The sequence below is a fragment of the Labrus mixtus genome, chromosome 13 (genome assembly GCF_963584025.1).
Source record: "Labrus mixtus chromosome 13, fLabMix1.1, whole genome shotgun sequence".
Classification (NCBI taxonomy): Eukaryota; Metazoa; Chordata; class Actinopteri; order Labriformes; family Labridae; genus Labrus; species Labrus mixtus.
Genome location: NC_083624.1, coordinates 23,896,229 through 23,923,170, shown reverse-complemented (window position 1 = coordinate 23,923,170; position 26,942 = coordinate 23,896,229). Strand labels below are relative to the sequence as shown.

At 39.5% G+C, this 26,942-nt stretch overlaps 2 protein-coding genes across 3 annotated transcripts in view; both read left to right on the top strand.

Annotated features, from left to right (window-relative positions):
* The first annotated feature begins 341 nt into the window (after positions 1-341).
* Positions 342-4,758, top strand: LOC132987299 (CASP8 and FADD-like apoptosis regulator). The gene is made up of 10 exons (XM_061054275.1): positions 342-499; positions 596-907; positions 991-1,096; positions 1,222-1,357; positions 2,011-2,066; positions 2,152-2,221; positions 2,774-2,820; positions 2,930-3,008; positions 3,561-4,056; positions 4,140-4,758. The coding sequence occupies exons 2-10, from the start codon at positions 606-608 to the stop codon at positions 4,267-4,269; spliced, it is 1,422 nt and encodes a 473-aa protein (XP_060910258.1). The 5' UTR covers positions 342-499; positions 596-605; the 3' UTR covers positions 4,270-4,758.
* Positions 4,759-6,241: 1,483 nt separating this feature from the next.
* dip2a (disco-interacting protein 2 homolog A) overlaps positions 6,242-26,942 on the top strand; it is a 79,333-nt gene continuing 58,632 nt past the window's right edge. For both annotated transcript variants that reach the window (XM_061054272.1, XM_061054271.1), the window contains exon 1: positions 6,242-6,751. In XM_061054272.1, coding sequence (XP_060910255.1) covers positions 6,628-6,751 — 124 coding nt within the window. In that variant the 5' untranslated portion in view covers positions 6,242-6,627. The remainder of the gene's footprint in view (positions 6,752-26,942) is intronic.

Below are 26,942 nucleotides of genomic sequence, written 5' to 3'. Positions count from 1 at the left end.
ATTTATTATTGATACATTTATGTTTGATATTATATTCATTTTGATATTCTTTAAAAAGGCTCATAATAACAGTAATATGTAACTCAATTATGTATCAATGGTTCACAAATGTTTATGGATTACTAATAAACTACACAAGAAACAATACCGGGCTGCCATTGATAATCTGCAGCCATGATTGCGCCTTTAAGAATACGTTGTCAGAGATCTGCCACTTCTTTGTGTGTAACTTTCACTTTCACTTTAGCTGCAGCCATTTGTGCACTTTTTATGGAACTTGGAAGAATTTGCGTATTATTACGTGATGAGTTCCATAATCAAGAGCGCATACCCTATATTTTCTTTTTAGCATGTCCGGTGATTACGAAAGGCTTTCAGTTTTAGTTTGCTTAAAGGTACTTCCCCAGCATTTTGCGCTCTTGGAAGGTGCGTCATCTTTCAAACGTCGTGTTCTTAACGTCACTCTTTAGGGACTCTTTCTGCTTTCCGACGGTGATAGGTAGGTCATTTCAATAATCCTTACCGTCACTGATACATTTTGTTGTCGACAGTGTTCTTTTGTTAATCAACATATAATTGTGTTTTCTCCTCGTAGGCCTATAGCAATGTCCATGTCTGTTCAAGACCAACACCAGCTTCAGGCGATTAATCAAATAGCAGAGGCTCTCAGCAGCTGTGAAAGCAGGAGGCTGCTGTACCTGTGTGGAAGTCTGGACACGGATCCTAGTGTGACATGTGTGAAGGAGATACTGAAGTCCAAAGTGCTTCGCCAGGAGAGAGGTCACCTGCTTCTGACAGAGCTGATGTTGCAGCTTAGACGTTTTGATATCCTGAGGAAGGTGTGTAAAACCAGCAGGGATGAGGTGGAGAGGACTCTTACTTATAGACAATGTCTGCCGCGTTTCAGGTAAAACTGGTTCCTAATCCAAGTTACTTATCATGCTTGTGTATCTCAAGGTAATAATGTTTTGTTTTTTTCTCTTACTACAGAGTGTTAATGGCTAATATAAGTGAAGATATGACCAACAGTGATCTGGACAGTGTGAAATTCTTGTTAAGCAGTATAATACCACGTGAAAACTTGGAAAAAGCAAAGGTAAAGTTTGGCTTCGGTTTTACTTACTGAATAAGTCTCGCGTGGGAGGGCAGTTTTGGTTTTGTTCATGTCACAAGACTATTCTACTGAAATTCCAACTTCCCCTTCTCTGTTCTCTGTGATAGAATTTCTTGGATATCGTTATTGAACTTGAAAAGCTGGACAAAGTGTCCCCTGAGAGAGTGGACTTTGTAGAGGAATGTTTAGTGAACATCAGCAGGGTGGACCTGGCGAAAAAAGTGATGAAGTACAAGACTTCAGGTAAGAGTGTTGTTTACATCCACTTCTACATACCTCATATAAGAATACATGTGAAGATGTCATTTATTGAGCTTTGAAATAAAAATACTGTAAGAAAGAAATCATTATACGTTCTCTAGACGAGATCAAAAGCAGAGTAGGAAATGAATAACATTCATTGGGGTTGTGTCATATCGGAAAGTGGTCCATGACTCAACCACTCATATAAACTGCTGGCAGTAACTCAAAGGAAACTTTCCTGTATGACCTACATTTTTATAGTGACCATGACTAATAGGGTACTCTGGCATGTTTCAGACTATATCAACTATGGTATGAAAGAATGAAACTTAATTTCATTTTCTGTATCATTTAACAAGCATATCTTGATCATTGATTCCTGACACCCTGTTCCACATATTAAAGATTATTTAACAGACATATGTTGTAAGTGTTAAATGATTCCAAATGTTTTTATTTATTTTATTTGTTTGTTTATTTAACATGGACATACAGTAACATTGGTGCTGTAACATTTAACCATGCACAAGTTCCAGGTGCACTGCTCTTAGTGTTTATAGTTTTAGTTTAAAAACACACAAAAAAAATGTGATTAGTGCATACCAAATATGTCCAAACTGTCATGTGTTTATTTGTTTTTCTGTTTACAACAGTGACACCTTCTGAGCAACAATCACAATCACATCAGCATCAACTGTTCAGCTCTCCTGTGAGTATTATATGGAACAAAAGTGAACACATATGTTGTATGATGTACTCCCCCCTTATACTTTTGAAAAACATGTTCTCCTTAGGGTCCAATTACCACGCCGTACAGTTCCCACTCTCCATGCCAACCTAGACAAGGACAAGTCATCAATCGAGGTAAGACATGCTATATTAAAGCTTATTCAGTAATTACAAAGACATGTGATTTTGTTTATCTATGATGTATATATATATATATATATATATGTATATATTTGTGTGTGTTTATGTATACAGTATATGCATATGTGTGTATGTGTACATATATGTATATGTATGTTTGTTATTTTTCATTGTTCATCCTGCTCGATGTCATTGTAAATGAGGGCTATGGTCTCAATGATTTTCGAGTGTAAATAAAGACATAATGTAAAGCTCGTACTACTCTAATGGAGTTTTCACATGTACACAAAACTCAAAAGAAAAAGAACTTGTCACCCAACACTTGAATTTTTTCCTGCCAGCCCCCTAAGTAAAATCTAAATGTGATGTCTGGGTGAGCTGGGGTAGTAAGCAGGTTTTGTGCAAACACTGAGTCAGTTAACCCTGAAATGAGGGAAACTCTGGGTTTTTCCGTTTCAGAAAGAGAGGTCACTCAAACCCGAGAAACAGGGGTAACTCCTGTTTGACATTTGATTGTGAACTAACGGTTTCACTTTTTGTTGTCAGCTCCAGAAAATAAACGTGTGACTGAATACAGAGCGCAGAGCTGTCAGGTAGGGGTTTCCCTCACTCTCACTGTTAGTGCAGTTTTTCTTCCTGTAGATATCATTGCTTTAAATTTGTGAATTGCATTAATTCTTTGTGTGTTCTTTTGTATCACAGAGTCAACTTGACAGGTACAAATTCAACACTAATCCCAGAGGGGTTTGTGTTATCATAGACTGCGTTGGAAATGATGGAGGTGAGACACTTGCACCTAGTGCTAGCTTAAATGCTTTAATTAGTTTAATTAGTTTTTTTTAATTATGTCCTGTACCTGTGGCAGTGGTGATCCAATGATTTTTGACACCTTTAAAAAAAGAGTCTTTGTTGTGCCTTTCTGATTACATCTCTGATGTTGAAGGACCAGCAGAGGGAGCCAGTGATCTGGATGCGTTTTAGGAAGTGAGATCATTTTGACCAGTGGTTTTCCAATGTAGTGGAGGTCACATGGGAGATCCCAGGGGTCATTCATTGGAGGATGAATAAGAGAAAAAAAAATCATTATTTTACCTTAGAGTTACTACCAGTTTACTAAACTGGATGAATAGTTTTTGTAGAGCTCACTAGCCTGAGCTAATGGGAACAAATTGACAGTAAATTCTATATTTTGGTTTTAAACTGCTGGTTGGAAAATAAAATCAATCTAAAAACACTACTGGTAGCACCTGTAGGTTTAAAATGCTTTGTCATTATCTAATAAGAACCTTTATTAGGCTTAAACCTAAATTCTGGTTTAATCTTCCTCCCTCAGACATGTTGGAACAGATGTTCCAGGCTCTTCTCTTCAATGTCCTCCTCTACAAGTGGCTGAGTGTGGACGCCACTCTTGCAGCTCTCAGAGAGACGTTCAGACAAAGACAGAACCTCGAAGGAGACTGCTTTGTCTGTTGCATCATTAGCCGAGGTACAGACAGCCACATCCTGGGTACAGACTCAAATGTTGCAGGACTTGGTCTGGACAGCATCAGACGTATGTTCACTGCAGAATCATGCCCCATGCTGGCCGGCAAGCCCAAACTCTTCTTCATCCAGAGGTACAGCGTCCCTGAGTTTCAGCCCTGTGCCAGGATGCAGCACTGGGATGAGGATCTGGAGACAGATGGGTTGTACAGAAGAGATGTCATCCCTTCAGATGCCGATGTGTTCTGGAGTCACTGCTCGACGGATGAGCGGCAGCTGGAGCAGGGACAGCATCGCTCCGTTTACCTGAAGGCTTTGACAGATGCCTTGCACAAAGGCAGGAGGAGGTACAGATTCTGTTATACATTTTCCAAACAAGCTTTAAATGATCAAATCTAGAATCAGACTAATCTCTTATTGTCATCTGCAGGAAAACACACCTGGTTGATGTCCATACTGAAGTGAATGGAGACATCTATGAGCACAACAAGAGGAACCCTAGAGCAATGTACCACTTGGAACTGAAACACACTCTACGTAAAGATCTTTACTTACAATAGAGGGCTCCTCATTATCACCTTCATTAAACTCTTCACAATGACAGCTACTTATTTTATTTAACAGCACACTCCTTGCCATAGAAGAAAATTTTATTGTGTATACACTGACACCTAGTGGTGTAACTAATAACACTTAAACTTATATCACAAATGTAGCCTAACATATGGTTGTTTATATATATTTAATCATTTTATTTTTTTATTTTTAATTTAAGAAGACAGACCCAGTTTGTTTTTATTACAGACAACTCACTTTTCCAAATATTAAATGTTATATTTTGTCATTTTAGTTATGTATTTGAATTGTGGTTTTGCTTCCTCTCAGAGTGCAGCTAAAACATGTATGTGTAAGCAATTTTATTTATTAATGTGAAGATAATTTGAGATCCTATCTATCTATCTATCTATCTATCTATTTGTTCAGCTCAGATTAATCCACCTTCCAATTTACCTTAACTTTTTTTCTTGTGGTAAAGCATGCTTTTTTTTTTTAAAAGAGTGTAATATACATGAAGTTAATCGTAATAAAATTGTCTATATACTGTACTGTATACCTGCAAGTTTCCAGTGTATACGCAAATTCTACAATGTGCTGTGATATATGTATAACATGAAGTTTAATCATATGAATATGAAGTATAGTTCCATACAAGTTAGTAAATAAACTACAAAATAGTCCAACAATTTGTTTCTCTGGTTATGTAAGAACAAGTCAATGTATTCATGCATGAAATTCCTTTGCGAAGCTTGATCCAAAAGCAACTGTCCATGGTTGAAGACTAACCAATTCCAGTTGCCTTTGGATCAAGCTTAGCATTTACCATGACCTGGATGAGTGAGAACCTACACAGACTACATGCAATACCTTCATTATGTGTTGTCTTGTGAGGAGGTCTTACTATCAACTCTTAGTGTATTTTGTTTGTTTTGTCTTTGCTATCTCTCATTTCTCTAGAATTTAGAAATATAGAACTTTTAAAGGGAAATTTAAATAACATCTGAAATAATTGCCAGCCACAGTTTGTGCTTTGAGGGAGCAATTACTGATAAAACCGTTATGCCTTTATAATTAAATAAAAGCATACATATTTTGTGATAAGAATTACTTTTAACCAAGCGGCCTTGGAAATCAAGAACCAGAATATAATTCCATTTTGACCCCCTCCTCCCACAAATGAAAAAATCAAATCAAATAAAAACACCTTTAAATTGCAATAACAGTAAAAAAAAAACAACAACAAAAAAACAACAACAACAACAACAGTGCATGCACTTTTTATAAATGTGTTTATTTGTTTATTGTTTCGTGGACAGTCCCCTTTTTTTACTGTACAGTAAAAGAAGCAGCTTTAGCCTTTACGGCTAATTTCCAGCTGTAGTCCCTGGCCAGTTGTCAGTAGGCAACCTAAAATGCAATTGTTAAGATTTAAAATACAATAAAATACATTACATTTGAAATTACAACATGCCTAAGCAAAAGGAAAATAGACATACAACATATCACACACATTTGGAGCAGGCACAAACAAAGCACAGTCAAAGCAGTTCATGCAATAAAGACAATACTGGGGCTACAAGGGAAAAGAATAATCATAGAGGCCACATTGAAAGCACATACAAGACATAACATGGAGGCAGACAGCAGCGGCAGCAGCAATGACTATGTCACATCAAACACACATATCCCATCTGACAGGGATTAATGTGTGCAGTTATAGTTGTCAGACAGCCATGTTTTAAGGTGTGTTGTAAAGGTGGAGTATCTATGTATATCTTTGATAGTGGTGGGCAGTGAATTCCAGTTTTGTGTTGCTCTAACAGAAACTTTAGTACCACGCAGCACTGTGATTGTGACAGTAGGAGGCAGCCAAGTTGTATTAGGAACATCAGGAGACAGCATGCAGCTTCACAAGTACGCGCACAAACACAGGAGTAGGTGTTGTGAACGCGCACGGCTGGGACTGCTGTTGCTATGATGCAATGGCGACTGCGCCGTGGGAAGCGAGCGAGGAGTTGAATGAGTTCTCTCCACAGTTGAAGTGAGGCAGCCGCGGACAGTCGGGACACGGTCAGTGTCCAGGGATAGACACGGAGACACTTACAGGGGGGTCCTAACCTCATGGAAACACACAGCCAGGTGTGTCTGCTAGCCTCACAGCTAGCCGTGTCATGACGGCTGGAGAGATTTCTCACACATCTGTACGACGCTGCAGCGACACCAGAGAAACACCAACACCCTGTTTGCTCTCCTTATCCGACACCAAGTAAGGAGGGCTTGTTTTTATTTCATTCCTCGTCGCATTGTCCCACAACACCTGCGACTCAGTGGACCTATTCTGTGCTTCGTTCTGGACCACCATGGCTGAGAGAACCTCAAGCGGGTTGTTAACGATGATGTTGGAGCCCACGCCGGCTGTCGCTATGACCCTGCCGGCGGAGGTCCGGGAGAAGCTGGCGGAGCTGGAGCTGGAGCTCTCAGAGGGTAAGTTGACAACAACATGCACACAGAACTAAACCAAACGCTTGGCAAAGGCACGCTGTATTTGTTCCTGGAGGAGTGCTTTAAACAGTATAATGTTTGACAGCTGTCAGAACCACCGCCCTTTATCTTTAGCTTTGTGGCTCTTGTTTGAAAACATGCCAGCATCCCAGAAGTCCCTGTGCTACCACCAGTCACCCCCAAAACTCAACTTCTGCTGTAGTAATATCCTCCTTACAGCTTACTACAGTGTGCTTACTCACCTAAATTACTCTGGTTAAATGGTTATGATGTTTTATTTGACTTATGATGAAGACAAGTGATGCACATAGACCTGACATTTAGATGTCAAACCTTAAGAAAGCAGAAACAGGTTAGCATGTTTGGCCAGATGGCTATCAGCCTCACAGTTAACAGCTGAACTGACACACCCATGCTGCTCCAATGTGGCCCTGCTGTACACCTCACCAGATCATTTGTCCTCTCCAAAGTTTAATAAACTGGGAAATAGAAAAGCCAAACCATTCTCATCTTGTATGACCTGACACCACCTCATGGTAATAACTGTTTTTAATCATAAACCTTGGAAGTACAAGATCATAAGAAAAGTTGAAACATTGCTGAATAAGGGCAACGTGGGCTTTAAATGTTTATGTAAGCAAACATGACGATCTTTTTTCTACGAACTTAATTCAAGAATACTGCTGCTGATATTCAAACTTTTTTGTGTGTGCATCCATTTGTATGGGTGCACTGTATCTCTTTTTAGGTTCAGTTGCTCCCTGTATGACTGTTTTGACTTTACATTTTGATAAACTTATAGTACAAATTGAGCAAGAAGAGGCATTTGTTCATGGATGTCTTGCATCTGCAGACTTATATAAAACTATATTACTTGTTATTTCTCAAGTAAAGTCATGTATCCTTACATTTGACACTATACATTTGATTGTATCCTATGAGTTAAATATTTCTACAACCAGATGTTTTAAACCAAAGCTAACCTCATTCTTACTTCCAAGCCAAGCCCTATACAGAACTTTTGATCATAATTGCTGCATTTACACATAAACAAAGAGGGGATGTCTACTAGACAATCCCTTAACCGCATTATATCATTTCCAAATACAAAGCCCTCTATAATGGGAAATGATGCTTACTGTTAGGATTCACATAATCACTTCACTAAAAGACAAAATATTGGACGTATCATGTTATAGCGAAGTCTACAAATGAACCATGAAAAAAACAGATGAAGTCTAAAACCTCTTTTTACTTCATTACTTTGTATTTAACTGTAAACACTTAGTACAGTAAAGAGTAAACAAAGCTATAGGCGTATTCTCCTGTGGATATTAAATCCTTAAAAGCACAGTTTTAGTGCACTGTTAAAAAGGGGGGTTAGAGAACAGTAAATCAGGTTTATTGATGAGTTTTTTTTTACCTAGCTTTCCTTTAGTGTTTGTGTTAGTTCAATGAGACCTATTGTTTCAGTGTGATTCTGTGTTTGAGTTGTTCGCACGTGGTTAAATTAGCTGAGCTTTTGTAAAGCTATACTAATTAATGGCCTACATTAAGTCTGATTAGTTTTGGAGTTTGACCCGCGGGTGTGACCCTATTTCTTGCCAACATCAAGGAAAATGTCAAATCTACAATGAAATCATTGTAATCTTAAAACTTGAAACAATAGAAAACCAAGTGATCCGTGGTTAAATTAAAGCCTTTACTTCTCCTGTGAAGACTGGCTGCAGGAGCACTGGCTGCCTCAGGCCGGGGTGAGGAAAAGACCAAAGGTGCACGCTTTGATAAGCACATTAACTGCCACCAAGGGCCCTAATGGGATAGACATGTTTTCAGGAGCTGCAACCAAATGAATCTATATCTGTCCAGTTTCCTCTTCCTGCTCTCCACATGTCACATCCTGCCATGTTGGAGCTGTGATAGCAGTATCTCTCTCTGCCTCTGTTGCCTTCTGCTTCTTCTCCCATGCATCTCAATAACTTTCACAGCCTCTCTCTGTGACTCCACAATTCCATGTTACCTTTATTCTGTCCCTGATCAAAGAGGAGAATGTCATTCTCTTTTTGTGCGTGGAGAGAAATCAAGCTCTTTCTCTCCGGTCTCAAATCCTATTCCTGTAAGCGGCTGTGAACTCTTCACCTCGTGATGTTGCCCTTCAGTTGCCTCCCCGTTGCATCCTGTCTCAGGATAGAAAAGACGTCTAGGATTTATTGGAAGGAGATGAGAGCCTGACAATCCTGCAGGTTTTCTCTCTTTCTCATTGTGCTCTTCTCACAGGGATTTAAAGTCAGGCATGTCTGTGACCCACTGAGGGATTCATCTTGGTTTTTTAGTATGCCTGAGCAGGCAGAAACACTATATTATTCATGATGTTGAATAGATGTGTCATGTATGTTTTCTTAAGCAGTTTGGCAGCAGCAGTCATTGGAATAACATGAGTCTGAGACAATCCAGCAGCTCAGCTAGATAATAGTCCAGTGTCAGCAGCTTCAGCCTGCTAATGTGACAAATAAACAACTTGTGCACTCTTATTGTGTTATAATAGATAGTGCGTCCTCAAGCGATGCACAATGCATTTATTTTCAATGTATTTCTTAGTGAGCATGTGTGCTAGCTATAATGTTCAATTTTTCCTTTTATTCTTAACTTGTCTATACGTGCTGCTTTTAATATGGTTCTGTAACTTACTAATCATGAAAAAGGCTTTACTTAAGAGACATGATTCCATTACAGTGTGGCAGGATTACTAAATAATATGAATATATTCAGAAAGTGAAACCTGGATTCACTGTAAATGTGGAAAATGGACCTAAAGTAAGTAAAAAGGCTTTCGAGGTTTAAAGCCCCTGAAAAGTTGACTTTACATCTGTTTTCCTCCATAACATTAGATATCCCTTTTTAAATTAGTTACAGTCAAAGCTTAGAAAAACATCCTGAGGCAGTATTTGCTAAAAGAGAGGTTTGCGATAATAGAATGACTTCAGGAGTGTCTTAGAAGCAGAATAGATACAGTGTCATTTGTAAAATCTATAATGGTTGCATCTCTTTCACACCATTTCCCAACTGCCTCTTCACTCTTAATCTGAAATAAAAAAAAGGGGAAAATGCCCCCAAAATATCATCCCAAAGTTCCTCATGTAGGACTCAGACACTCATAGTATGAAGCTGGATGAGAAAAATTGTTTTTAAGACCGTAAACCAGTCCAGTTATCCAGTTTAGGGTTGTCGCAGAATTTCAAGTTTTGATACGATAATAAAAAATAAAAAACGTATACCTGTTTAAGATATCAGGTTAACAAAATAGAAGTCCTAGGCATCCAATATTGAGACATTTATTGTTTTAATTACCAAAAATGCTCTACACTCTCTTAATTACAGAGATACATTGGTGACATTTTGGTACTGAAACTAATGTGCTAATGTATCTCTGCAATTTAGAGAGTGTGCAGCATTGTGTGTGCAGTAGACAGATTCCTTAGTTGTCCCCAAGTATAGGGTATATCCAATTGAAGTATTCGGATTAACAGACCTGTGAACTTGAATGAACAACCGCTGCTGTCTACCTTTTGCTCGCCGCAGTTTTTGGTTAAAAATAATTAAACACTATCACTCCTAAAATAACAGTGTTTGTATCATTTTAAAACATGTGATATCAAAAAAGTATGACAAAACCTTTGACCACCTAAATCCAGTTAGCTCTGTAAGTCTGCTTAATGAGAAGGTTGCTTAGCAGACTGTAACCCCTCCTAACAAGTTCTACCCAGCACAGTTATTGAAAAGGTGCTGTGGTATTTCTCAGCTGACCTGGATGTAGATGAGCGGTCAGAAGATGGGGCGTAAAAGGAGGCCAAGAAGACTGATGATCCCTATTATCTCCTGCAGGGGGGAAAAGAGGGAGAGACGTGTCTGCTGAGTAATTCATAGACTCACTCTATCATTCCTCGGTTCCTGTCCCTCCTTCTTTGTTTGCTCTCTAAACCCTCTGATTACAAAGTCATTTTAAGTCCCGTGCTGGTGTATACATGCTGGAACTTCCCTGGGTTGGTCATTGCTTTTATTCTGCCTGCTCTGTTTCAGCAAACATTGACAGGGAAGAAAAACAGGTTTTTGGTAATTTAGGTGGTTTGGTGCTTGTGTTTTTTTTTATGTGTGAAGCAGGCTTGAGTATTAATGAAAATGTTCTGTTCATTATAAGCCACATATAGAGTTCAGTAAAATGATAGGCACTGTTTGTATTTGTTTCTATTCTCGTCTGTATCCTATAGCTGATGAAATGGCCCATGCTGATCATTAAAGTTACACCTTATCTTATCACTAATGTTGAAACTTTACTCACTGTATGGGTGCAGAGTGCTGTCAGATGGAAACTGAAGTAATGAGATGGTGATGATTAAACTTGCACAACTTCTACACCTTTGGCACTGTCGGAGGATTGAGGCTGTAATAATCGTCTGTTGTTCAAATTAACTTTTTCATGTGGTTTGAAAGTTCACTTGGTTGTTGTTGCTATCAATCTTACTCTTACCTGATAATTTCTTTGTATTTAGAACAGCAGCAAATCTTAATATCAAATAAACCCTAAGACATAAAGAAATATATAGAGTATATTAAGAAGCTGTCAAGTGCAACAAGACCATAGAAGAAGAAGATATATTTTACTGTGAAGGGAAATTACATTTTACACTTTTGTTGAACATGCTACACACACAGGCTGAAATACACTCACGCACAAACAGGACAATGATAAACTGGACATGCACTAAAGCAGAGATGTCAGAGGGAGGGGGCTGCCCATAGCGAGCACCTTGCTCAAGCGCACTTCGGCAGTATTTAGGAAGTAAACTGGCACTGGCAAACTCTCCAGCTATCAGAACAGTTTCCAGACTTTGTCCGGCGATCCTCCAGTTCCCAACCCAAGTCCAGATAGACTGAGCTAATGCCGCCCCCAAAATCAAGTTCTGATACCGGGAGTCAACCCCCGGGACGCCTGGGTTAAAACAAGGAATCTTAACGGCTAGACCATAGGGGAGTAAAGTATTCAACTGTATTACAACTCTTATACAGTGCTCCGCCATTCCTGACAAACTGACTCACAGGATGATTGCAGATTCAAAAATAAAATGAAAATGAATGATTTTGAGAGAAAACCATGAAATCTCTTCAGCGTGAGATAATTGTCAATCTTATTTCATTCATTACTCCAACTATACTTTAAAGCAATGATTTGGGATTTTTTCACCTATTATGATGAGTTTCTCATTGGTTTTGATTTACAGTAGATCCACTTTTATGACCTAAGGCTGCTATTTTCTGCTGATTATTTGTCCGAAGTGTAAGTAAGCGGAGGCTACAAAATCTTGTACCCATAGAAATCTCTGCTCTTACCCATTCTGCCCCTTTACTGCTTTTTTTGTTAAAATATAATATAAATATAAATATAAATATCCATTTAATTTCTACTACCATGGCATTCATTTCAATGATCAATTTCCTAGAATGCATATGCAGTAATAACATGTATTCCCCAGATCCTTAAAAAACCTTTATATACCCCTAATGGTAGAACTTTAATTGAACAGAAGCACCACACAATAATGTGTTATATTGGCTTGTTATGCAACTTAGGTCATACGCTTGCATAATAGGTGGGCTAAGATAGCTTTGGTGACCAGCAGTGTCATAAAAACTCTTTTTGGAAAGTATGAGTGTACAGGAAACCCCAGTTAGCTGGCCTACAGACTTTGTTAAGGGAAGACCACTATGTGCAGGGAATGACTGCTTACTGGTCCTGACTCATTCCTCTCTGTGGTCTCTGACTCCCAACACCAACTCATAAAGAAACAACATCCACTGGGCTCACACTGAGTCTTCAGCCTATTGTTTAGAAGAAACAAACATTCAATGAATGTGAGATCCCATTGTACATTAAGAGCTTTAACAACATGTAGGATTTAGGACAATTACTGAAGGGCTTGTGTGTTGACGGCTGCTTAGCCCCATAATAGGATCCAGAAGAGAAGAATGTTGAGCCTTGGATCTAGCTCGCTGGCGGCTGTAGCTGCTATAAAGTCCAGTTCAGAGATAAAGAGGCAGCTATGCTGTGACCCATAGTGGAGGAGAGAACGTGGTGGAGGGTAATAAATATTTCAAGGGTGTGCCTCAGAGCGGAGCAGAGCAGAGCTTCAGATTCTTGTGCTGCTCTCATGTGCTTCAGCTTGTGTTCAGTCCGTGCACATGGAAGTGTGTGGTACTTTGACTTTGTTGCTCGTGTCTCTGGGTTGGTGGTAAAGGTGCTCCTCTATGTGTAGGGGCTGTGTTTCTAATCAGACTAAAAATACTCCAATTGTTTTCCCTTGTGACTAAATTGCATTTTGTTCCTCTGTACTGTAGGTCCCATCTGTGTTCTTTAACTGCACTCTTCAACATCCTGTCTCTGTCTTTATACTGTAGGAGCCAAAAATGTCTTTTCTCAAAAAAGATTTGCTTCTATAAGGATTAGATAAAAAAAAGGTATTGAAAAAAAGGAATTGATTGATTTATTTCTAATCACATCTTGCCTACCATCCCATAGTTTTTGCCCTTGTAAAATTTGATATCAAGTTTTGAAATGAATCCTTACATTCAAAAGAAAATTGTTAATACTCCTATATTGCAAATGCTTTTAGTAGAACAGTTTTAAAGTTTGTTCTGAAAGTTAAGATATAACATTTCTTCATTTACATCATATCGTTCTCTCTGAACCGATTCAACTGTGAAAAGTCCCTAACTAATAATATCTCAAGCAATGCTGCATTGAAATAGTCACAGTTGAAGACATTAATCGCTGAACAATTGAGCTCTGTCACAGTCCACAGGATGACACACAGCAACATTTTCTTGTGTGAGGAAAGGTGAAAGGAAACCAGGCATGTCAGACATCTAATACTGTGATCAGACCTGGATCCTTGCTAACTATCCAAGAGAATTAGCTGTACGCTTAATTAATTGAGTAAAACCAAATCAAAAGTTGAATGATTAAAGACGAGTAGACCTTCATCCTTATATTGCAAACTATTAGAAGCTTAACTTGCTGCCACTGCATACTCTAAGTATCTTATAAGTATCTCTGCATGTTGTGTTCAGTCTTCTGCATGTCTGTATCATTAACCTTTGGATCAGATGAAACCAGGAGGTTTGTCATTTTCATGCCCACCAGAGTCCTGGCCCTTTGCCCCTTTAGATGTTGTTGCCAGCCTCCAGCCAGGCCATCATGCTGTCCATCCTGGTACAGAAAATCTTCTCTGTGGTGGTTCAGAAGGTGTGTATGGCAGCACTATAAGGGAATGATTAAGGATGTTAAAAAGACTATTTTGCAGAACTGAATTAACATCTCAGGTCCAACGTATAATCCTTGTTGAAATGCATGCCAGGCAGAGTACCTTTTGTGCATGTGGGGTTGACAGCTAATGTTTCCTTGCTGTGAGAGAGATGCCACATGCAGCTTAGAGCAGGGTGGGGCAGCAGGCACCGGAACCATAAAGATCTGCTGAGTGACTAAACAAGCTGCATGCCCCACTTCAAGGACACATTACAAAACCCACACTACTCTTCTGCCCACCATGGCTTTTGTACTGCCTAATTCAGAATTCAGGTTTGAAAAGGTTGTCGTCTGCTTGCCTACCTGTGTGTATTGATGCCTTGCCCCTCTTTGCAAATCTGGATGAGACAGAGGCTCACCATGAGCTTTGAATGGCAGAAGACACGCATAAAGAGTCAGGTAACTAAAGTTCACTCTGTGGTGTGAGTGTGAAGAGTGCTCACTTAGAGAACAAATTCTATTATTCATGTTTCTTGCATAAGTAGAGTATGTTTTCAACATTTGTACTGCTGTGTTAGAGGTGCTGCGGGAATTGCTTGCAGAGAGGGGGATGCAGGGCTGAGGTCACTGAGCTGTGCAGAGAGCTTTTATACGACATAAAGTCTTTCAAAGCTCAAGGTGAAAATTCATAAATTGCCCTTGTCACAGCCCACGCTGCTGTCTTTATCTGATCCAACTCACTTCTATCATTTCATATTTCATTTTCTCTGTTGAAACATAACATGTAATACCAGAGAGCTAAACTATGACAACATACATCCCAAAAGCTGTAGCTAAAATGTTAATTATTTGGCATTATCAGCTATTAAATTATTCTGCAAAACAACAAGATTACATCTTGTTTAGCTGCTCTGAACCATCTGTTGTTACCTCCCTCTTACCTATTCCCTTTTATTCACAAGTGTGCTCACTTTAATGTTAAAAACCTGGCAGTTTTTAATTGAAATAATTAATGATTAACAATTCCACATAGGTGATGTAATGATGTACTGGTCAGTGCCATGAACACCTATTAGCTTCTCTTGACCTTCTCTGACTATGACTTAGCCGAGGTCAGCCAGCACAGCATGTCAGGGCAGAGGGAGTCTATGAACTCAGCAGCTGGCCAGAGAGCAGCCATAAGTGTAAAATATGAAGGAATAAAAGCTATGAAATAAATCTTCTTAGGTCTGTAAACCATCTGGGTTCCTCAAGATGCTAATATGGAGCTACAGCTTCACTTAGAGTAGCCAGTCTTCTTTTTACTTTTAGGGTGGAAGTTTACGTTTGGGAATATAACATCAACACCCCAACTCCAACTTCTAAGAGATGTCAGAGAAGACAATGAACATGATTTGATTTTTTTATTCTTTCAGTCAATGTGTGCGCCTACTCAGGTGTGATGTGCAGATCAAAGACAGACGGAGCCCTTTGTAGCAACAGCAGGCTGCATTGTGAGCCTTCCTGGTGGAAAACAAACACAGAAAATGTCTGGAATGTGCCGTGACCTATCAACTTCACCGTGAGGAGAGGGTTTTCTAAACCCCAACCACTGCTGGAGGGCGAGGCTACATACAACAAACATACACACAGCCTAGCAGGTTGTCCCAGCCTTTAAAAGAACAAGGCCAAGTTTCCCCCTCCTCTTTACCCCGTTCCCTTAGGTGTCCCTGTAGAATACAGGAGGAAAAAGATAAAACACATCTGCGTGAGTTTTTTTCTTGAGGGGTTTAACCCAGGCCTTTTCTTTTTAAATATAAATTTTACCCAGCCCACATACCAGAAAATTCATTTTCAGCCTGTGTGCTTTCTGAGCAAGCAGACAGTTTCAGGTGAGCTCTGCTGCTGATAGTCCGCAGAGACTAAATCCAGAAAGAACGAGAGGGATGCAAAGCGAGGGCAAGTCAGGACTGCATTTAAATCTCCTAAGGCATAACTGACAAATGGTGGAGTCTGTTTCAGCATTTAACAACCACTAACTAATTCTTGTAAGACATAAATCATCTGGATAAACAACAACCAGACTTGTTGTAATAAGACTTTCTCCTTTCTGAGCCAGCTCCTGGTGGTGCATTAAGAGCTAGTGCATTTTCATTTGAAGCATACAAATGTATACAAATACAATGGGTGAAAAAAGGACGCAAAGTTTATATAAATGGACTCTTCTGGCCGAGTCAGTACAATGTGAGTAGGAGATGAGGGTGCAACTGAAGTACCTTGTAAAAATACATTTAAACATATATCATAATAGATACATAACCAGCACTTAACTGATACAGTACGTTAAAACGTTTATAATAGAGGTCTAAAAAATAAGTTTGTGAATCTTATTTGGGAGTAAAGATATGAAGAATATTGTTGCAAAAAAAAACAAGAGACTTGTGCCCATTTTGTTAAATGTATAAATAAGTAAGCAATTCATTTAGGGACTATAACTGCTATTTTGGGTTCACTCACTATCAGTTCTACACCCAAATGAAGTGGTTTAGAATATCTGGCTTATGGGTTTGCTTGATGACGACTCTCCTGATGGTCTGACTGCTTGAGTTTTGAAGTGGCCAATAGAAACTAACCAAGATGCAAGTTGTATTTAAGGAAGATGAAACTTAATCGCTGAAAAGGAGATCAAATTAAGATGCTCAGTGTTTCCCCTAGGTTGGAGTTGTAGCAGCGGAGGTGAAGTGGAACAATTTCTTAATTGCGTGCAATTAAAAAAAAATGTGTTGAAAATAATTATTCACATTTATTGGACAAAATAATCAACCAACAACCACCCTACTGTCATAACCTGGCTCGTGGGTAATGGTAGAAGACGGGAGGAGTCAGAAATGTACCAAAGAAAATGAATAATGTATTTTAAAACGATGGTCACATTTGATTCCGTAGCACAAATTAATATAATATTATTTTCTAAGGAGATAAGCTGGAGCCAAGCAGCGGTGGTCATATTTCAGCAGCGGTGCACCTCTTCTGCTAGATGCACATAGGGAAAACGCTGATGCTCTTTCGGTTAAAAACATTACAGAGAACCCCCTCCGCTGCTGATCTAACATGCATAACAACAACCTGCTGCTCCAGTACATATTTTATAGAGAAACAGATATTTGAAGAGTAAATTATTGATAAATTGTGATCATAAAATACTGTAGGTTCAGCTATCAAAGCTCCTTAGCTTGCAACAAAATAATCTCAACAATAATCATAACACAATTTAATGTAAAGTCTATCAGGATAAATAAGAGCTTCACATCTCATGACTATTTTGTCTCTCTTCTGGTGATTTGGATGCAGCGGTCGATGAGAGACAGTTTCTAGATCAAAGCACTGTTGCAGCTTTTACGGTATAATTGATGTTATTTCTCCTGACCTAACATCTGAACAGGCTTGCATCTTTCGCCTCGTAGTCTTTGTCGATTGAAGATAACTTAATCATCTTTTTCTCGACCACTAATTTGCTGTGAGTGGGCCTTTTGTTGTCAGGTGAAAGTAACTATCTAAGAAGATTGAATCAAATCTCCATTCCTGAGTAATGATGTATGAACATGGTTTCTTGTACTGTATATGTTCAGAGTCAAAAGTAATCACTGCGTTGTTTACTCTGGCTACACTACTACTGCTCTCTCACACACACACACACACACACACCAGATGTTTCACTGATAAGGAGCTCAGAGTGGAGTGGAGTGTAAAAGAGTTAAGCAGTTTTCTGAAACAAGTCCTGTACCTTTAACTGCATTTAACTTCACTTTTAGATACTGACTATAGATGACCTACATAGATGGATAGATAAAATGAGCCCCCTCTAAGTGCCAAACATAGAAACCATTGGTGTACTGATCTGATGTGTGTAGCATATGGGAATAAGAAACACACCTTCCTGTTACTGCATTAAGCACAGTTTTTCTGCTTGTCAACACACCCCAAACATTTTGAATAACCTTTCAAACAGTATTACTTGTGGAATCTCAGGCACTCACGGAGGAACAATGGCTCTAAGCTGACCTGTAATCTAATACACACACGCATACACACACACACATGCAAACGTCACGTCTCTACGCTCTTACTCACTGCATACTTGACATAGAGGTCACAGGACTCTGCAGTCTGCGGTCTGCGGTCAGCGCTCATGGCTGTGGTTCTGAAACATGTGTGCGACTGCCCTCATGATAACAGTTGGAGCTCAGTTGTTGAATCTCAGAACTCTGTCCTCCATTCCTCGAAACCGCTCCCTTTAAACCCGTTGTCTCCATCCAAGAAACTATTTTCTTCTTGTTCAAAAATAACACTGAGTTGGTTTTGAAGTTGTTTGGAGAGTTTGTTCTGCTAAACATTGTTTATAATATCTGATAACATGCAGTGAAGACAAACGTATGGACAGTCTTGATTCTATCCTTTCTGTCAAAGAGACGCAGTCAAGTCTGAAATTCCTACAAGTGGCAGAGAGCTGTTGGCATGCTCTCAGAGTGTGTCATGCCCCTGATGACACACAAACACACACACTCACACAAACACTCGAGTGCTAACTTCATCTTAAGGCTCACTACCACAGCCTCAGCGTAATTGGCTATTTTGTGTTGTGTGTCTATGAGTGAGTGAGCCATATGACCCAACAAGCTGAAAACTGACACGAGTCACTACTTCCTTGTTTCTTCCCTTTAAAAAAAAAAAAAAAAAAAAATCAGATTTCATGCTATTACATGAAAGTTAAAGAAATGGCCTTGCTGACAGCATGCAAATATGCCAAACATACTTAATTGTAATCCATGTACCCTGCTGCAACATATTGTATAACAACATTCTCAAAAATGCACTGCACTACCTGACATCCCTAGAAAAGGTTGATAAGACTAAAATAAGGAGTATTAAAACAACAAAGGTTAGTTACTAAGGCAGAGAACATCCCCTCTGTTATAGCTGAATCCTAAAAGATCTGCTTTTCTCAACTTGTGCAGCTCATCCTCTACTAATCTTTTCAGTATTGAATGTTGTAGAACACTGTTAAAATTAAAACTCGAATTGTGCTGTTTTCTGTCATTGAAAATGCCTAATTGACTCTAGATTCTGGCCAAGCAATTCCTTGGAAAATGTACTCAAAAAATTACTAAATCAACAGGGTAACCAGTGTGTTTCTATTTAAAGATGTAATGCATTTCATGTCCACTCCAGTGTTGCAGCACAGACTATTTTTTTTTCTGAGGTTGAACTCAGTGTGTCCAAGTCAAATCTATAAAGGGAGTTGTATTTACATGTCTGTGTCTAAAAGGTCAGCTGAAGGAGAAGAAAACAGGGAGGAAGAAGAAAGGAGGAGTGGGAGGAATGAGGAGGCCTAGATTTACATTTTCCATTACACAGAAACAGCTGGAGCATGTCACACATCAGGGAAATCAATGTTTTACAATATTCATATTGCTTGTTTTTTTTTTTAAATCTGTTTGTACCAGACTCCTGTGCAGTTGCCACATAGACAAACACTGGGAACACTTGAAATAATCACAGGACACAACTTCAAGTCTGTCTTTTTCTGGATGACTTCCTCTTGATTATAGTTATCCAGATTCAGTAAATACCATGTTCAAACAAATGCTAAGAATTAAGACAATGCATTCAGCAACACTGCATCCTCATACTCACTCAGGTGAAAAGGCCACTGTGCCTTCAGTAAAGTGTGTGTGTGTGTGTGTGTGTGTGTGTGTGTGTGTGTGTGTGTGTGTGTGTGTGTGTGTGTGTGTGTGTGTGTGTGTGTGTGTGTGTGTGTGTGTGTGTGTGTGTGTGTGTGTGTGTGTGTGTGTGTGTGTGTGTGTGTGTGTGTGTGTGTGTGTGTGTGTGTGTGTGTGTGTGTGTGTGTGTGTGTGTGTGTGTGTGTGTGTGTGTGTGTGTGTGTGTGTGTGTGTGTGTGTGTGTGTGTGTGTGTGTTTGTGTGTGTGTGTGCGTGCAAATATCAGCCAATGATGTAGCACATTTGATAAAGGAAGTTTGCTATCACTGTGCTATTTGTAATGTGTTTTGATCTAGCAGACTAGCCCTGAACATTTGTTGAAAAATGACAGGGACTTTAATGCTGATTCTTTTCATGATTTCTTTGGTAGCTTCTATTCCTCTTCCTCCTAAAGATGTTTTCAAAGAGCATTTATTTTTTTGCAATATACTTCCCTTATTACTATCCTGTCTTCTTCAGGAGTTGTGAAGATGAACTGTCTACGGGCCTTGACCTCTGACCCTGTGTTACTGATGCTGCATCACCCTTCAGGTCATGGAAGACGAATGATGGCCAATGCAGAGTTTCAGTAGCACTGCCATCAATCTGCACCTTTTCTGTAGTGCAAAAGGAATTGGCCCCTGGCTCTAGAAACCATGTGCTACCACCTCTGTCTACCCAGATGATCATCTGAGACTCCTGACTCTGCTCTGTTCTGTATTTTCTTTTAACCTCAGCAGGCTTAGCTTGCACACGTATGTGCACATACTCAACACACAGATACTCATCCCCCCCTTCCCCTGTGTCACACACTGTTTGTTGAGTTAGGCTGCGGGTTTGGCCCCTGGCTTACATGTGTGTGAGGATAAGTGCTAGAGCAGACCCTGCGCTCACCGCCCGTCTGTCTCTCTGAAACTGACTGTTTATTCTTGTTCTCAGTTTTTTTCTTCAAGGAGTGGTCGAGGATCTGGAGCACTGAAAGCCTTGTTCAGTGAAAACTGCTATTATAAGTCTAAGCCAAGACAAGGGTTTGGAGAGTTTTTGGCTTGGAATCAGCTCCAGTTGTTTTTAAAGTATCAGCTACCAATCAAAACCCCACCTTAAGCAATTTGAATCATGTTCCATAAATAAGGTTTTTTGTCTGGTGTGATGAACTGGTATGTGTGAATTGCATTCCTAGAGATGTTTATCTAAAACAATGTAACAAAAGTTCATGCATTCCTGAAGGGAGTTTAGGAAACCTTTGGCGAGATCCTCAAGAACAGTTGTTATATCTGTGGTTTGACTTTAACTTATTAAGTTCACCACTTGAATGTTGTTTACTGCCGGAGAACAGTTCACAGTGTCAGGCCGGCAGCCGTGCTAAATTGTTACTTAATTGACTTTGAAAAAGCCAATTTTTCTTGCCTTTAATGTTACTTACAATATACTTCAACCATTGAAACTAAATCAAAGAATTCTTTGCAAATATTTCACTCAGGTGTGTTTGTATGCAACGTCACATTAGGAACTCCCAACGGGCCAGCCTGAAACTCTTTAATTTCCCTAGCGAGGCAGATGCTTCACCACATTAGCTAATAGAGGACGATTACCCTGCAGTGCAGTTGGCACACAATATTCAGCTGGCTAGTGTTACTGAGCGAGAGCCCCGTGAACAATATGAGCACAGCTGACTCTCCCTGCCTTATCTTCCACATGTCCGGGAAGAACAGTGAGCAGCCCTGCCGCTGCCTGGTCCGAGGGCTGCATGATGTTGAATAGTGGGCGTTTGTGGAATGTGGGGTTGGAAAATGGACTGGGAGAGCTTTTGAGACATTTTAGAACAAGCATCTTATTCAGTTGTTTTCTCCAATGTACGGGGAAGCAGCAGTGAAAGCTGGCAGAATACCTTATGAGGCTGCTGAAATGGACCTCAGGCTGTTGTCTGTCAGATGTGAGCAAACAAAATTGATGTTGGAAGATATATAACACAGATCATACATCTGCAATATCTTTACCTACTAAATGTAAATCCTGAGATGTTTGTGGGATGGTTCTCCCCAGCGCTTTGCATCGTGTTTTTCAGTTTGAAAGCATCTGTGCAGTTTAGCTTCAGGACATGATGTGTTTCTCTCAGGCACATCATGTTTTGCATTTTATCTCTTCTGCATGGTTTTGGCAGCACAGATGTTCTAAAGCTGTCGATTCGTCTCCTATTTTCTTCCTCACACACATTTAACAAATAAAAGGCTAACCTCAGCTAACCTTATGCTGGAATCTACTATTTGTTTTCTGGGTTCATTTATTTCTGTCTGCCTGTCAGACTCCTTACTGAGACACTCAATCAGGGGTCTGACCAGTGACAATAATGCTTGAAATCTCAGCGAGGAGGAAATCGATTGAGGAGTTTCATCGAGAAAAAAAGTTTAAGATGGCATGAGGAGTACGGGGGGAAAAGGAGAATTGAGGGTGAGGGAGCATGGCGTTTAGATATAAGGAAGTAAATGATAGAGGGAGGATAACATAACAATAGCTGTTGAGTGTCAGAAAGAAATCAAAAACAAAGGATGAGAGTCAATCTGTACAACATTTTCTTTCTCTATGGATTATGCCATGTAAAGAAGTTCTTCTAAGGCCTAAGCTAGTCAATGAAATTCATCGTTAAATGGTAGATTTAGATTACAATTTTTGCACTAGTGTGATTGAGTGCCTTAAAGCACTGACATTTAGCGGCAACAAGTTGCTCAAAAATATCACTTAGAAATTGCAATATTTGCATCCTGCAGGTCAGTAAGGCTTCCAAAGTGGTAGCTTTAAATCACAGGCAAAACATCTGCAGCCCCCTGAATTAGAGTAATTCATTCTCAAGCTGTGAATCCCTTCCCCTTCATTTTTGGTGGTCATATCAAATCATGAGCTGATATGAGAAAAAGTAGCAGAGTCAGTAATATCCGACAGGTATGGCTTCTGTTAGACGGGATGACTGATGATTTACTGCACATTATGTATTGGACAGTAGACACAGAGGTCTTTGAGTTACACCTGAAGTCTTCAGGCTATGTAAGCGATTGGAGAAGTCTGTCAGTGTCTCTCTTTCAGCTCAGGTGCAGCATGGCACAATGAAACAAGATGAGAAAAATGGTCTTAGAGCAAAGCTGTATAAAGCATGAAACCTCCTCACTGTAAAATGATCAGGCTGTGAAAATCCTTTCTGCTGGATGGTTAAATTACCACAGCCAGCAGGTGTAAGAGAAAAAATGTGTTGGCGCTCAGATGAGAAGATGTTACAGGTTCTTTAGATGCTGACATCATTAGAGTACGAAGATCTTATACCGATACTGTATCATTTCTGAGTATCAGTAATATTAAGTGTCTATTGTCAGCTTTAACACAGTAAATGTTATGATGATTATTATTGGATGGATCATAATATTGGTATAATTCAGCTTCAGAAAACATTTAAATCATCTATAAAAGGCTACATATTAAATGAGAGAATGGATTGTTAATATCTTCATATAGTGATTTAATCAATAATAAGCTGCAGTAGTGCCTATGCGATCCATTTAAGCAGGGGATAGATTCATTCATGTTTCCTTTGCAGGGAGTTACTAGAGTGACACTCTGCAATTTTGGAAACAAAAGTGAGATTTTAAATGGAGTCATACAGCCCGTCACAATCACAAGCTGATATAGGAACAAAACAAAACTTGTTTTACTCTTTGTACTTTTTATTGAATTAAATTCAATATAAGGCTGTGTTTAGCCATTTTTTTTTCATGTAGCTTCAAAATGATAGAATCTAGGATATATACTTTTAGGTAGTCCTTCACCACCTTGTACAAGCTAAGAGTTTTTTTTTGATTGATTGTTGCAAGCCACAGTTTCCCTTTACACAATCTAGTTAACACAATTTATGCTAGCTTTTGGCAATAAAGGGAGAGGTCTCATTACACAGCACTTTCAGTCCCAGAGAAATTGTTGACCAATATGCGTGATGAGCCTCTAGGTCTCATGGGACCACTAAAGTCCTGATTCTTTGGCCATTCAGGCCATTTGTGTGCTTCCTGTCTCATGTGAAGGCCTTTAGAAGTGGCTTTATCTCAGCGCTAGGAGTGCCTGAGCAGCCAAGCATCCTTGGAGAATTTCCCCTGTAAGAAGCTGTTTCTCTTCCCCTTCTTACCCGTACCATGCTGCTACTTTATGCATGCGTGTGTGAACACATACTATAGGTGCCTGCTCAGGCTAATGTGAAAGTGGATGATGTGTGTCCTGTGATTGCAGACTGGAATGTGTGCTGTGTTAACGTCTGCTAGCAAAGCACAGTCACGGGTCAGTAAAAATCTTAGTAAGTTAACCCCCCCCCCCCCCCCCCCCCACTCACTCTGGGCGCTTTGCCTGCAGAGAGGAGAGTTAAGGTGAACACCAGCCTCAAAAGACCTATGCACTCCTGTTCTTATTGTCCTTTATATATCTAAGACCCTTCATAGCTGATGAGTCAGTGTGTGGATTTCTCACCATCATTTGTCACTTCAGTGTAGCAAAGGTTAGGACATTACATGATGGTTTCCAGTGACATTTTTTTCTTCTCCACTTATAGAACCCCTTTCACACATTAACTCCTGGCAATCTCCAGACAATTTGAGGACATTCAGGTCCTGACCTTTTCTGGAATTTCTCTGAAACACTTGTCCAACACAGTAGGAGATTGTCAGGGTTGGATGTGTTCTCACATCCTGAAGCAGGTTACATTTTAGCCAACTTTTTGCGATTAACAACCTCCTCCTAGGATTTCTGTTTGTTTACAGTCCTAACTTGAGAACGGAATTGATGTTGAGAAATAACATCTGACAGCCTGTCCTAACAAGCACGTGTAAGCAACAAATCAGCGTTGATTCTATTGTTTTCTGTTGGAGTGACCTAATTGCCTGCGCGCGACGCAGTGTGGAGCAGTGTGACGCAACGCACAGTTTTTACCCTGACGCCCCGTTTCTATTTTCCTCTCTATCAGAAGACGAGGAACAACAAATGAGAGGGCGCTCTGACTCAACAGAGCTGGCTGTCTTGTTTTATAAAGTGGAGATAGTGGTTCATTAATAATATCCACATCTGTGATTGAAATGTATTTGACTTGTGTCAACACCAGATAAAACTTAATTTGGCTCACCGCGAGGCCGTTTATTGACGGGCCTTTGAGTGATTTGAGTCAATAACACATCAATACAAAGCACTCCACAGCTGTTTGATCACCTTCAATACAAAAGCACTATGTCATACTGTTTGCAAGGGGAAACTGAAATTCATAGAGCAAAGAACAAAATATTAAACAGATGCAGTGTAAGAGAATATTACTATTTGCACTTCTTTTCAGATATCTATTTTTAGTCATTAATAAAAGCTTGAATATCATTAGTTTACTACCAATGGGTTCTGGGATTGCCTATGAAATGTAGTGTCTGATGCAATATTGCAATATAAACACTCAATACTGTATGTCCAATTGGTTTTCAAACAGCCCGGACAATTACCTCCTATGTTTACTCATTACCTCGTATAATATGGAGCTCATTGCATGTGTGAAAGGGGTTTATTTTTTTTTATTTTTTTTTATCCCTTAAGCCAAAAATGAATACTGGATCATGTATATGAATAGCCAAAAAGATCAGTCTTTCTTTGCATCATTGCTACATTAGAAGATCTGTATTTCACATGACGCTTGAGTCTCTGAATCATTTGTAAAAAAAAGTTAGTTAATGTCATTCCGTGTTGTTGGATGTGGATGTGTTATTGTCTTTTCTGATTTAAAAATGATTACCAATTTAGAAATTACAAGAATAAGGGTTAAAAAAAACAACTACTCAAAGATCACTTGTTCAGGATTATATATAAAATATGTTTCGCCAGCAAGATTAAAACAAAAATGGCGTGTCAATAAAGTCTAGATTTGGGATTTTGGGGGTATTAACTGGCACTTTTATACCAATAAAAATGTGTTTAAGAGGTTTACCTCTTTTGCAATTATAATTTGCAGGCAAAATTCAGTACCTGCTCTCCGTCAGCCATCAGGTATTTATTTCAAGTGAACACAACTAAATCTTTCACAAGATTCAATGAAGGCCTGTTCGGGAGGTTGCTTGTGCAGTAAAGTATTTTCAGGATGAGGAGTTTGCTGTGAGGTAACCGGTGTAAACAGTGTTATCAGGCAGACTGCAGGAGGAAGTGTCCGTCATCAGCTGAGCGATCAAACCTTGGCACGCTGGTATTTCCGACCACTGGATGCCGGACTCTGTTCCTTCTTGTGAAAGCCGGATATTAAAGAGGTCATGCACTGATGAGTGGGCTTTTGTTTATAAACCTATGCACTTGATTTATTTAACTGCCTCTTGTGCAGGACGTATAGAAAAAAATATATATATATTTTGTGCTAAAAAATATAATGTATGTAGCATTTAAAATGAATTTTATGGTGCATGTTTTCCTTATTTTTATGTAAAAAATCTTGACTTCTGAATCCAGATGAATGCATCAAATGAAATAATAATAATTGACTTCATTATTTACACTTGTACTTGCAGCAACTTGACGTTTAAATGCTAAACCATCAGCCAGCTCGGATTTAGATGCTTCCTTTATGCTCGACTTTCTCTGTCCACATGCTAAGGTCATACGTGACACACTCAAACAAGCTCCGGGTCCTCTTATCCTCAGTCAGGGGCCATGTGCTTCAAAGGTCCAGTGCCCTGAGGTTCACCCTTTATTTCTCTCCTTCATAATTAAACCTTAAAGCTAGGAGCTATGTTGGTCTGAGTCCCCTCATAGCCGTTAAACTATAGTCCGTATGAGCTGCAGATGAGCCGTTGCAGTGCCACTAAATTAAGCAAAGGTCAATGAGGTCACACCTGGCAGGCAGCCTGCTTCACGACATCAGTTGTGCAGTGTGTGGTGCATCAGTGTGTGCATAAGACTGAAAGAGAGCGATGAGGGAGAAGCTGCTGCAGGATTATTTTATTGAATTCTGTTGGAGGAGATTAATGGAACAGTGGTTTCATTAGGATCAAGAGCATGAAACCGTATTGCTGTATCCTCTACTTGAGAGAGGACTGCAGTGATTGTATTACAGTCTCTTACAGTCTTACCCTTATATCTCTACTATACATGTC